The sequence below is a fragment of the Gracilinanus agilis genome, chromosome 1 (genome assembly GCF_016433145.1).
Source record: "Gracilinanus agilis isolate LMUSP501 chromosome 1, AgileGrace, whole genome shotgun sequence".
In the NCBI taxonomy this organism is placed as follows: Eukaryota; Metazoa; Chordata; class Mammalia; order Didelphimorphia; family Didelphidae; genus Gracilinanus; species Gracilinanus agilis.
Window position 1 is genome coordinate 391579543 of NC_058130.1, and position 14558 is coordinate 391594100.

A 14558-nucleotide genomic window follows, 5' to 3' on the forward strand; every position below is an offset into this window, starting at 1 on the left:
TCTTCATATACTTTCTCATATCTCTCAAACCACTTAGATCTTTAACTGAAAAAGCCTAGGATATTAAACTGAGTAATCTCCCACTGATCACCTGAAGAAAGCAAATGTAAACGTAGAAACTTTTTGGTAAGTAGTAGTATGCATTAAGAAGCCCAAAGGAAAATTATGTCGATAATTAGAACTGCCATATTATGTCAACATCCAATATCAAAGCTACTAGATTCTACTGTATGTCAGAGCTTGGGCTTAAATTCCTGAAAATGCTGATCTAGTCAGGGAGTGCAATCACAGTGTTTATTGATTTTCTAGCTTCTTCTGCACCAAGCAACAAGAATCTTCCCAACAACTGTCTTCTTTCCCCTCCTGCCAATGGCAGGGAAAAACTATCTGGTGACTCAAGAACCACATACTACTGAGTTTGTGTGTATGTGCCTCCAATCCATAGCTGGTACAAAAGGGATTCTGCCCTATAGAAAGAACCTCGCACAAGTATCGCCATCTGGCTGATCCCACTGGATGACTTCTATAGGCACTGATGTGGGTAGATCCAGTATGAGTAAGGATGGAGAAAAATAGGTTTACAGAGAATTTTAAAAAGAAAAATTATGATAACAGAGATACTAATTTTAGACCATAAATCGATGCTCTTTTCCATCATGGGCCATAAGAATAACATTGCGATTGGAAGTCCAGATCAGCCGAGCCAACTTGAGTGCATTATGTGATCCAGGAGAGGCAGGCTGGACAGGGGGCACCTGATAAGTTTTAATACAACGAAGCTGGGGTGCCGAGTTCAACATGCCAATACTTCCCAATAGTGAGATATTCATCTGAAATAAGAAAAAGAAAATGACTTCATTATATACCTTTAAAAATATTTTTTCATTAATAAGATCAAGGTCTGTATTAAATAGTATTCATTCAATCATCCCTTCTCAAAATGGATATTCATCATTTTTAAATAGTTTCATTTCTCAAATATTAAAGAACATCATATGTAACATCTGAAATAGTGCTCTTAATGTTTCTGTAATTCTAGAGTGGAAAGGGAAAACTTTCTGTGGCTTGATATTTGCAGGCTGAATTCCCTGGTTTTCTGTTTATATTTGTTTACAAACTTACCTGAACTACAGGTTGCTGATACTATATGTAAAAAAGGCCTGGATTTGAAAATAGCATATGTATTTGAAAATACTTATCCTCTTACTTGATATGAAAGCTAATGTAATTCTATTTTAACATCAGTTAATGAAGAAAAACTACTGTATATGGCTTCTGGGAACAAGGGAGCAAAGGAAAGTAAATAGCAGCATGGTAAGATGCTGATTCAGATGCCACACCATAACACTCTCCTCTTCATGTCTTAGTTTTTTAGTTCTTGCCTCCCTTTGAATTAAACCTAGAGTTCTCCATCAGCATTTTAACGCTGCATTTCTGATGTCCATCAGATAAAGATAAAGAAAATACAAGGCTTGAAAGCTTATTACTATAAATTTTACCAGGCAATGAAATCAGTTAGTGCACAATCTTTTTTCTAAAAATCATTTTAACTTCTCTCATAATATTCAACACTTGAAAAGTAATAAGGAAATGTTAAATTATTATGAATTTTACACTTAGAAACATTATCAGCAATTGAAAAAATTAAATTCCAAAAGTGTATCAGAGTATGGTTTTCTCTAAGTAATCATAATCTAGCTAACAACATTTGAAACACTCTTCCATAAAGCTTTTCTTTGGTGGTTGTTCTGAATACACTGTTGATGATATGACAAGCTACAGAACGAACACCTTGAAAGTCAGAAAGGAAACCTCAGAGACAGGACCCAACCCTCCTCTTGAAAAAATTTTCATTTTCTAGTTTTTTTCTTCAGCAAAACTTCTGTATAAATATATTAGATTCTTGGGATTTGTATGGCTCAACTGAATATGTAAAATTTGACACATGAAACCTTGGCAAATCTTCAAACATTTAAGATGTGTTATTGCTGATATCATGTTCTGAATTCTGATCAGTACAAAATATAAGCCATTACTTTTTCTGGCCCTTCTCAGCAGCAGAATGGTGTCAGAGAGCGTAAATCACAGCATCTCTAGCAGGGAGCATGCAAGCAGCACTGACATTTTCACAATTTAAATCATCTTGAGTAATAACCCTTTTAAGATGACTAATGTTACTGATTTTCCTGCATTAATAATAGTGCCGAATACAACACTGAGGTGAACAAAATCACTACTGGATGAGGTCACATTTTAAAACCAAATGTATGGTTATAGTTAACTCTTTCTGCTAAAGTTAGCCAGACATTTAGCACGTTTCAAACCAAATAGTGCCAGTCTCAATCTCTTCAATGTTAAAAAAAATTATTTTGCAGAGATTAATGAGATTTAAAAATCAATCCCTCAATACTTTCTGAAGATCTCCAAATGGTTTCTACAAGGATAATAGTTACAATAAGGTTAATTTTAAAGACATTAAAGTTATGAAAATTAGCCACATTTAATAACTCAATCCTTATTATGGCACAACTGAGCAAGTGACCCAGAAAATTAATGGTTACCTGAAATTTAAAAGTTTATTGTGTTTTCTAAATATCCAATTTTTAGTTGATAAGTAAAGACAAATTGACCCTTTTCATGGATTTTCTATGAAAAGATAAATATGTAAAACTCATGCTGTGCTCATGAATCCCATGGGTAGCCAAAAATCCAGGTACTTTTTTTCCCCTCTTAACACCAGCATCAATCAGATGAAAGAAATTCCGGAAGCTAGGGGGACACTGTAGCTAAAACCAAAAGGTAGAATGAGGAAGAATAATAGAAGAATTCTCTCTGGGGATGCCATAGAAATTAAAAGATTTAGGAAAATTCTCAGTATAGGTATCTTGGTGCCCCTCATGAACCCAAGACATGGCTTTGACTTATTTTCTTCGGTGAGTACTCTCCAGTGCTACAAGAGGAATTCTGCAAGTTACATAATTCAAATAATACAGGTATCACCTCCACATCAAGAAAGTTGTGGACGTGGCACCACCCATGATCTGGAAATTTGTGTAAAATTTTTTGGCCCTCCATTCATATCAAAGAAGTCAATTTTTTTCTTTTTTGGGGTGTTTACAAGTAAAAGAAATTGCACATAAATTATGGTATTAAAAGATAAAATATGTTGATATTATATAATACCATACATATATTTTATGCATTTCTGAATTTCTTAACTTTTTCTGTTCCATCTTATGCTTCCATAAAACTCCTCCCAAATTCTCTTTTAATTTCTTATGTTGGTCCATGATATAACAAAACTGGAATGGGCAAAGTTGTGATAAAGAAGGGTTACTTTTATCCTCAAATGACATAAAACTATGAAGAGTATAGAATTCTAGAGCTGGAAGACACTTTAGTGAACATTCATGCCATAGTAAATAAAATATTTTATTGTCCATTGCATATTTGGGATCAATTAAAAAAGGGATATATTTGAATTGATAAAGTTTTGTCAAAGAAATCAAATTTTCAACCACTTTATTATCCAATTTCAAGATCTTTCTTGATCAAAGAATATAAACTAAGCCAAAAGACATGACATCCCTGAATGAACTAGTGAAGTTATAGGTTTATTTCATCTGAAAAGCCCATTGTACAGATAATACAAAAGTCAGAGAAAATATAAAATAGGAGCTAATCTGAATGACACTGGTATTTGGCTTTGGATACACATAGATACTAACACATAAATTCATGCACAAAACCCCTCACCTTTTCTCCCTCTACCCAAACCTTGTTGTCAGTGACTTGAGGCTTTGTTCAGGGCAGAAGAAAGGACTTGCTTCATTTCTGAAGATCATTCAAAAAGCAGAGAAATCTACTATGTGGATAACTAAAAGCTATGTCCAAGCATCTCAGAGTTTTAAATGGGTTAGTTAAAGGAATGTAAATTATCTGTTATATTTTACTCTTACCATAGTAAGAAATGAAATACCTAAATGACCTAAAAATGCTATTTTTGTTAGATTTCAACTTTTTCACTTTTCTCTTAGCAGAATGATATTAGCAAATAACTAAACAGACACATTTCAATTTCCTTTCGCTTGTCTATCATCTATCATCACTGATGATGACACTGCTTAGTATGAAATGTATAAAATAAGCTTTAATACTATTTTCAATATTAGTAAACTTTTGTATTTCTCCCATGTTTCTCCCTTATCTACATCTGCATCATTAAAACCAATTATCTATCTAAATAAATCATTAGGTATATTGGGAAGGACTTCTGGTATCTCACTGCAATGTATATTATTACAGCTTTTGGGAATCTCCTCAAAAATTTTCAAGATACATACTGACAGTTTTTATACATTTTCTTGGTAAAATTGAAATTACTGTTAGCAGTATTATTTCCATCCATTTTGGTTTTAATTGAAGACCTGATACTTTCACTTGGCTCTAATCTAAATATAAAAGAGACAGGCTGTGTGCCCATTTGAAAAATAACTATTAAGTCATCTAGAGGAAGTAGTATTAAACTTAAAGTCAAGGTAATTTGACTGTAGGTATAAATGTCTTTTCTGAATATTTATTGAATGTTCATGTTTATTAAATGTTGGATTAGACATGCTAAGAACAAAAAACTTTGATTTTCTAAAGGTAGTACATATTCTCAGAAAGAACCCTGGATTAGGAGTAAGAGGACTTGGATTTAAATTGAAGCTTTGTTATTTCCATTGTTATACTGGGGATATCACAACTCTTCTGGAACTCTGCTTCCTCCTGTTAAAGGAATTGGTGTGGAAGTAGGACTAGGTTGGACTAGATAACATCTATAGTTCTTGAAATCTTATGTCTATGATCTCAGTGATGAGAGGTGATACACTCGGGAGTATAAATCTCTACCATCTTAAACATGCTGCACACAACTCTTGGTATGATAGAGTAGAAAGAGGACTTGATTTTGGAATCAGATGATTTGGGTTTAAACTCTGGTTTCATAACTTACTAGGTATGGGATCTTGGGAAAATTAGTTTCTCTCTTAGTTTCCTCAGCTATGAAATAGGAATTACTTGTACTATCTACTTCAAAGGGTTACTGGGAGGAAAATGTTTTGTAAATTATTATTACCAATATTCTTTCTTAGAATCTTTAGGTGACAATCAGAAAATTAAGGCTAGGCTTGAATAGAGTGAAAAAAGCATATAAAAGAATAAGTGTAGAGAAAGGAGGCCTCATTGGCAAGTTCATATTAGGTGAATGGGAAAGAGGGGGAAAAGCCTTTTAAGTGCTGACTATGTGCCGGGCACTATGCTAAGCAAGTGCTTTACAAATGCTATTTCATTTGATATTTGCAATAATCCTGTAAGTAAGGTGCTATTATATCTCCATTTTGCAACTGAAGAAACTGACAGACAGAGGGCAAGTGACTTGCCCAAGGCTACAAAAGTAAATTATATGATATTGGACTTGAAGGCCCAGTGCTGAATCTACTGTGCCACCTACTTGGAGGTTAGTTCTAAGCTGATCAAAAATGGAGATGAAAAATGGAGATGAAAAGGACAGATTCAAAAGACATAAAATAATAATAAAAGACATACATAGTGACATAAAGAATAAGAGGAGGAGCAAGTCCATGTCCATGAGAAGCAACATGGTATGATAATAGTGACAATAGTCAATACTACTACAGAACATCTTACATAAATGATCGCATTTGATCTTCATCGGCCTGTGAAGGACATTCTATTATTATCCTCATTTTACAAATAAGCTGGACCTGGACTCAGGAGACTTAGTTTCATTTCCCATTGTAGACATTAATTAGCTTTATGAGGGTTACTCTCTATATTGGTTATCTCATTTATAAAATAGTATTATTATGCTTTATTACATATCTTGTAGAGTTGTGAAGAAAGTGTTCTATAAATCTCAAAATAGTATTCTACATAAGTTATTATAGTTATAATTATGAAGTAGAAAATCTGTAAAATTCAGAAGTGAACTTGCTCTTAAGAAATCATTAAGAGATTAGGCAGCAATTTTTATTTGGGAGCAAAGACTTATCAGTGAAACAAAATATGGCTTATTTTAGAGAAAAAGTGGGGAATATCTTTTTTGTAAAGAAATGAAGGGAGTGTTCTATGTTGAATATAAATTGTAGTGATAGTCCTTTTCCTTGTATTTTTTTAAATATTATAAGAGGAGAAGAATATTAGATGAAAAGGACCAAAGTACAAACTGATAAAATAAATACAAATTTTGTAAGCATTAAATAGGAATAACATCAGTTGGTAAACCCTTTAAAGATATACTTCTTGCAAAAGTCCAAGTTAGTTTCAGCTAACGGTCTTACTGTGGTATCTAAGTAGCATAAAATAAGAATGCTGTGGTTATACAATAGGAAAATGAAGGCTAGTTGATATCTTTAGGGAAAAGAATTTAATATAAGCTAATTAAGATACTAGAGGTATATTCTGGAAGCCAGGATAATGAGAAAATAAACTGGAAAACTAAATTAGATAAATGAGGGAAAAGTCTGTGACAGATTTGGAAGTTGTCATGCTTTAATAGTATGTTGTTAATTAAGCAATTTATCGTATCCGTTTTACATTTTATTAGCTATTGATTTTTTAAAGCCATCATCAAGTTGTGTTCAGACCTTGTTTAAACTCTTTTTTTTAAAACCTTTCACGGCAATAAATAGAACCTCATAAAGTATCCTTGGATACTTGAAAAAAAGTAAAGGTGGAAAGGAATGACAAAAGTCTTAACTACCAAAGGGAGGGACAGCCAATGATTAAATGTTAATAATTATCAGTAGCAAAGGGGATAGGCAACAGCTCCATTATCATTAGCTGCGAAGGAAGGAAAGGTAGGGGAAGATTTTACAACAGAAAGTTAAGGAAGTTAAGAGGCATAGAGACAGATAACTAACTAAAACTTGTAAAATACTTCAGAGGTCAAAACTAAAATGTTGTAAAAGTTCATCTTAATCAGAGACTAGGTAATTAAATGGCAACCAAAGACTAGGTTGATAGATAATAAATGGTTTTCATGGAAACTTAAAAGAGCTAATATAAATCTACCATGGAATTAATACTAAGGCTTTGGGTAAAATTTTTAGCTTTTTTTCTCTAATAACACTCAATATAATCTTGTTGCAGACAAGAATCATGACTATTTCCTGACTTCAATATTAGCTGACTTACATATACTAACAGCTCAAAATTCATACATACTGTGTCACAGAATTAATTTAGAGTAATAGAAAAGGCACTTACCTGCCAGAAGGAAATGTGACTATCAGAGTTTGAGTAGGTGGCAAGATATCGTCCATCAGGAGCAAATGCTACAGCAGTTATTGGCCCCTTGTGTCCATGAATTGTCTAAAATGAAAATGCAAAAGTGGTTGATGAAATTAATTTCTCAGATGCATTAGAATAATGTTATGTTACCTCGACTACACACATGCATACATATATATTATATTCAAAAGGTCATTTTATGGATAGTGAACTTTGCTTAGAGTTTTTTTTCTTTGCCAATCAACTTTTGTATTTGTAGCTCCAAGTTTAGAATAGTGATAAAAAAACAGGTAAAGTTTTTTAGCATTCTAATTCCTTTGCAAAAACTCTTTTGGTTCTAGTGATATACCCTGAACACTTATGCATCAATTAATGCTTATGAGTGAAATCGTTTTTGAATGGATTATAATTAATAGTAGTTAAGATGGTTATATAGGGATCTAGATACCTCATTAATTCCTAACCATAAAGAGTATATAAACTTTCTGGGGAAGAACTACATAATAAAAATTTTGGTAACTAAGTAAATGCTATATTTTCATGTTACATGTATATATTATTATATATATACACACATATACATTATACAAAAATGTATACAATTATATAGTGATATAATTATATATTTGTAATCAGTTATCAGAAGAAAATGATACATGAAAATAAAAAAATATAGAATGTTATACTTGAAATGTACTATATATCATATATCCTCACATAGCATATATGGTTATATATAAGAATGTACAATTTGTATATATGCTAATAACTACATAGATTAACATTTAAAACAAGTTAAGTATTTGAACCACAAATAACCAGACAAATAACCATGAACAGTGAAATAAAGTGAATTTAAGAGTAAAACTCTGAAAAAGATTTGGCTGAAAAACAAAATGAATATTTTTAATCCTAGTGGTTTTAAAAATTGCCAAAAATCAGTAGAGCAGTAAAAAGATTGGTACCACCTTGTTTTAATAAAAGACAAGTCTTATAAAAATAACTTTTTAAAAATTAAAAACCAACAGTTATAGAAAATATTGATTACATATAAATCAATATTTATACTAATCCTGTGGCCTAGAGGTTGGACTACTGTAAATCTTCTAAGGGGAGTCCTCTCTTAGTTTAAATAATGGGAAAATGTTTCTTCTAACATAAGCAATAGAGACTTCATAATGTGACTCCATGTCATCTATTGTGAATCTACAGGTCAAACAGTAGAATCAGATTGAATCTATTATCTATTTTTACATATGAGAAATTCAGGACTACTTCATTAAGATGTTTAAAATGATAGGTGGAAGAAGGAAAGAGAAAAGAATATAAGAATTTCCCTTAAATATCTTTGAATATCATTTCACTATGTCACTTGTTTTTCAAGGCATAAGGAAACAAAATTGTGTACCAGTTTCCCGTTTATTCCAAACATAGGAAATAGTAATTAAGAACATTGCTACAATGAAATCTGAGCTATTCATAAGTTGAGTACATTATGCAATGTGGAATCACATATCAGATTCCAAGTCTGCCTATAGAGTTCCAAGGAATGTCACTTACTTTGATGATGGCCAAAAGCATAAAAACTTGGTAACTGTCCATGGTACTACCACAGAAATGACTCATAAGACACTGCTTACACTAAATGTAATCTAAATTTAAAAAATATACAGAACTATCTTGTAAGAAAGCAAGTGGTTCCAGTTGTTGCTATTTTAAACTATTTGGTACATCTAGTGAGTGTGTTACAATTTCAGCCTAAGAGGTACTTCAGCCCTCAGTGTAATGGAAATGTTGCTATTGTCTTTTGTTCAGAATCTTTGAACTGCTGATATAGGAAAAGGCACCACCTGAACTAACTTTAACCTCTATATTCCTGTATTAGGGATGCAGCTATGCCAGGGATTACAATGAGCATATAAGTACTTTATTATAGAACAAAACAAAACCCAGTTGTTTGGATCTTAAATGTCAGACTGTTAAGAATAGTTCATACTATTTGGTAAGGCCAAAATAAAAAAGAAATAAAACTATACGTATCCAAAAAAAGAGGTTTTTTAAAAATATGCAAATTAATATCATGTCTTTCCACTGTATTGGGCAAAGATATTTCTGTCTTATAAAAAGAGAAATGGAAATAAGGAAATTAATATAATCCAGAAAGTGCTATTAAAAATAAAAGAAATAAAATAATTATTTCTAGTAGGAGAACAAGTGCTTTGTTTTTAAGCATATCACTTTCATAGAGAAGAAAAGAAACTGAGAGACAGGACTGATACTAAGAAATTCTTTCACTTATATAATACTTTGCAACAGGCACATTTGATGTGCTGTACAAAGAAATGTGATTAATACCATTTGACACAGAAGGAAACAAAGGCATATATTTGTCAAATGGCTCATCTAGTGTCTACAGAAATTGTAACTTTTTCTTATAGACTATTCTCTTTAAAACTCCAAATCATATGGCCTATCACTCCCTTGGGTTCTTGCTATTCAGCTTCCAAATGTCAAACTGGAGAATTAAAACTAAGTAGTAAGACTTCATTATACTCACTTTGAGGGTTACAAAAAGGAAAACATTTTATACCATGATAATTGATATCATATCTCATTTATTTCCATGCTATTATAAAAAAATCTCCAAATAAAATTTTAATTCAATAGTGACTGTGTTTTGGTGTGTGTTTATATGTAGCTAAATCCTGTTGTAATAAGTAGCACCACAATAAAAGGGTTTGCAAAAGTCATGGCCCATACTTCAAATAATTTTCTTGACAACAAAAACTAAAAACTAAAGAATCTGGACAGATCTTTGAATTTCAGTGCAATGGAATGCAAGTTATATTACTATAATGAGAGGAAACTACTGTTGGATGGAAGATTTAGAATCTTTCCTGACAAAAATTAGAATCTTTAGAAGAATTGGAGATTTTCCAAAGTTTTATTTTATACTCTATAGGAGCTCTTTTGCAATCAGTACATGGATAAGACACAAGAGTATGTTTTGAAAGATGCAAAATGACTCAGGCTCCAAATATTTATCCCCATGGGCAGTATGTAATACTTGAAATTGCCACTATTAGAATTACTTTTGGTGTTCAATCATTAAGCCTTTAGCAAATATCTATTATATGCAAGGTAGTGAGAACACAACGATAAAATAATATATTGTTCCCTGTTCACACCCCCAACTCCTTGAGAATGCATAGCGGTTAGAACACCCCTGAACAAGTATACCCTTCAGAACTGGCTGTCAAACTCTAAGTCTGAGACAGTGAAAATGTGTAAAGATCCATGAAAAAAGTCAGATAACCTGGGTTTATATCATGGCTCTGCCACTTATTACTTGTGTGACCTTGGATGAGTAAGTTTACTATATTCTCTAGGTCTTAGTTTAAAAAAAATAAGAGGGTCAGAATGAATTAAATCAAAGGTCTCTTGCAGGTCTAAAATGGTGATATTCTGATATTCTCTTAAGGGATTTGTAATCTAGAAGTAGAAAAAAGGCATATATACACACTTACTATAAGTGTCTAGAAGAGGTCTAAACAAAGTATTATGAAAGAATCAAGAAAGTGATCATTTCTGGTTTGGAGTCAGTCAGGACAAAGAAAGCCTCCTCATAGTTCCTGAACTGAGTCTTGTACACTTACAAAGATTTTCAGCAAATAGAGGTGGTGTGAGAAGAAAAGGAGGGAATCAGTTTTAGAAATGAAGACCCAAAGGAAGGGGAGGGCTAAGGCATCCATTATTTCCATAAAGTCCCTGATAAAACACAAGTATTCTGCTTACCAAGAGTAAGAGCTTAACACTATCACATTAGTAAAGAACAAAATATTAAGGCACTGGGTCACAGGCACTAAACTTTTGATCAGGAAAACCTGGGGTCAGATACTGCTTCTGATACTTATGAGCTGTGAGATCTTGTGTAAATAACTTAGTCTTTTTCATATTTCAGTGGCCTCATTTGTAAAATGAGAGAATTGGATTCTATAACTTCCGAGGTCTCTTCGAGCTCTAAATCTATCATCTTATCAATAGAAGTAAATTTTGGTGAGGTCAGAAATTTGCCAATTCAATTCAATAAACATTTATTAAGAGATTACTATGTGCCAGGCATTGTGCTAAGTACTGGTGCTATAAATAAGAAAAAGTAAGGTAGAGGTCTTGTCCCCCAGGTCATCTGCCTTCAAGGAATTTACAATCTGATGGGGAAAGATGAAATGCAAGAGGAAGTTAAAACGTGTGGGAAAGCTAGAGAGTACCAGTCAGGGTGAGGGCATGATGTTGCATGAAGTTAAAATCAAGCAGAGATGCTGATGGAGAGGTCAAGTGCTAATCAACTAATTAATGCCTTGCATTAGCCCTGTTCTAAACTGATTGATAAAATATATTTGCTCAAGGAAGCATAGTGGAAACGATAAAGAGCCAGTCTTGAAACTAAGAAGACCTGTGTTCAAGTCCTGCATCTGACACATACTGGCTGTGTGGGCCAGGGTGAGTTGTTTGAAAGCATATGCTTTAAGCAAATCTCTACTCAATTCAATTCAGTAAATATTTAGAACTGAGAAACAGAAACAAGCAAGACATGGTTTCATATACACATATATCTTTCTGTCAAATGATGCCTTCTCTAGTGTGAGGTGGGGAGAGGGGAAGATAATTAGGACTTTTAATGAAACAAACAAATGTACCAGGTCTTTTCTAAGACTTTAAGTTGCAAAGAAGGTGCTGACCTGTACTGGAAAGGGGAACTTTAACAGCTGGAATTTTCCCATACTAATGAAATCACTGGTCCTAATGCTAACTTAGGAAGCATACTTAAAGGCATATTTCCTCTTGTATTAGAGTTACTGAACACATAAGAAATATATTTCATGATGATATATCACAAAGGAAGTCAAATAATGGAAGGCAACTTATTTTATGGTTAACTGGCATTGAAGGAACCAGCAAAGGCAAAAAGAAAAACAAAGACATCATTTTGACCAACAACCTTGCTTATTAGTCAAGGAAAAGGGAAATGGTCTAAAGAAAGGCATCTCAGTATGGTGGGAAAGTGAAAAATTAATTCAATTTCCTTTGTCTCCTCCAAGCATCTAATGTTTTCAAGATTTTATTAAGCATGCGCATTTACCTGAGAGTCTTCCCTAATGGCGAATTAAAATTTGTGACATGGTAAGCAATTTATAGAGATAATAGTGACATGATATAAGTCATATGAAAATCTACAGAGATTATTTGCTAAAATTTCCTGTCTTATTGAACTCTGTGCTATATAATTATAGGAAAAAAAGAGACCTTAATAATAGCTAGCACTTATATATAACATTTTTAGGTTTGAAAAGCCCTTATCTCATATAAAACCCCTGGAAATGGGTGATACAATTATCCCATTTTAAAGATGAGTAAATGAGGCAAAGAGAGGTTAAGTGATTTGCCCATGGTCATATAGCTAGTTAGTATCTCAGGTCAGATTTGAAATGATATCTTCCTAACTCCAGGACCAGCATTCTAACCATGGCACCACCTAGCTTCCATAAAAGATTATCCTTTTCATTTTACCTTTATAATTATACTGAACAGACAAAAATCTGTCCTATTTTCTAATATCTCCAGAGAAGATTCTGTGGCTTCCCTTCAGACTCCTTTTCAATGTTTAACAATGTGTACCATAAGGAAATTCTTCCTTCTTTCAAATCTAAATTCCCATCTGCTACCATATAATCTATTGTCCTCTTGCTATATCCTCAACAAAACTGAAAACATCTAGGCACCAGTCTTACTAAAGAAACCCTTTTGAAGCCATAGGATTATATTATTTTTTAATAACTCTTATTAAGCACATCTGGGCCTTCCTCAACTGTAGGTCACCTAACATAATGAAACCAGATTAAAAAAAATACATACCTATTGGAGTACCATAGATATATCAGAGAAAGAGAAAGGCTCAGAAAGTGTGTGCAAAAATCCAGATTTTGCTATGAAGACTGTTATTAACAAAATTCTCAGACTTTTACTTTCTGGCCTATGAGTCACTGGTCCTAGTGACTAATTTTTTTTCAAATATCATCTTTTCCAATTGTGATAGTCCAGAAAACTAACTCTGTGTGTGTGTGTGTGTGTGTGTGTGTGTGTGTGTGTGTGTGTGTGTATGACTAGCTTTTCTTATGGTAGGCTGTCTCTGTTCCCTTTCCGTTCTTGCTCTTTTCTAAAAACTTCTGTGTCTCCTACTTGTACAGTGTAGCTTCCTCTGGCCATCTCACCATTTCCTTGTCAGTGACATCAGAAATAAGAATCCAAATAGATAAATTTGAGCAGCCCCTTATCTCTGCTGTTAGAACCCAATGGTCCTCACTTTCATCATAACCTGTTCTGGTATGGAGATGGTAAAGGACTCACAGATTCCACTGCTGGATTAGGAGTAGTGAGTAGGAATAACATGGATGGCCAAGCCTGAGTTTAGCTTTTCATAAGACCATGAGTGAGTTTAATTTTCACCTGCTATGGTCTGAAGACTAAAGGAAAATTCAAATTCTAAAACTGAAAATGTATAATAATCAGAAAAAATCTTAATATTGATACTTAAAATATTTAGATTTTTGCTTGAATCTGTTACCTGCAACACTTGATATTAAAGAAAGTTACTTCAACATCTACAGTGATTTAACCACATAGCTGATTTTTTTCCCTTCGGTGAAGAGGAAACCACATTAGGAATTATCATAATCTCAAATTTTGTTGTGATATAAACCTCAATCATTCACAAGATTTGTAAATAAAAAATATACTGCAGCTGAAATGTGCACATATTATACAAATATACCCTAGAGTCAGGTAGAAGAGAATAATATACCTGAAATCAAAGCAAAGGAAATGAAAGGTATTATAGGCAAGAAAATGAACTTGAAATATTTACTTACTGTATATCAAGTAGGAGATGTGCTGGCTTAAAAAAACCACTGTGAGTTTAATGTAATCACTATTGCCTAATGATAAGGAAAACTAAAAGGCCAATTAATTATAGAATTCAATATTCAGACCATCAAACTCTTTAGTACTTAGCAAGCAATTAATATTTGTCAATGAAAAATGTTTTGGTAATACAAAGGTGAAAATCAATAGCACTAGCACACTTGTTGCAGTCTTTACCACTGACAATTTATCCAAATAACTGCAATCCTTAGGGGAATAAAACTGCTTTGATGTTTTAATTTATGTGCTTGCCTTGCAAATGTTAATCCTTTAAAACAAAGATT

General features: G+C 32.9%; 1 protein-coding gene across 2 annotated transcripts in view; it reads right to left on the reverse strand.

Annotated features, from left to right (window-relative positions):
- Nucleotides 1-285: 285 nt before the first annotated feature.
- Nucleotides 286-14558, reverse strand: part of WDR7 (WD repeat domain 7) — a 486248-nt gene continuing 471975 nt past the window's right edge. For both annotated transcript variants that reach the window (XM_044664595.1, XM_044664587.1), the window contains 2 exons: nucleotides 7273-7377; nucleotides 286-830 (listed from right to left, as the gene is read on the reverse strand). In XM_044664595.1, coding sequence (XP_044520530.1) covers nucleotides 627-830; nucleotides 7273-7377 — 309 coding nt within the window. In that variant the 3' untranslated portion in view covers nucleotides 286-626. The remainder of the gene's footprint in view (nucleotides 831-7272; nucleotides 7378-14558) is intronic.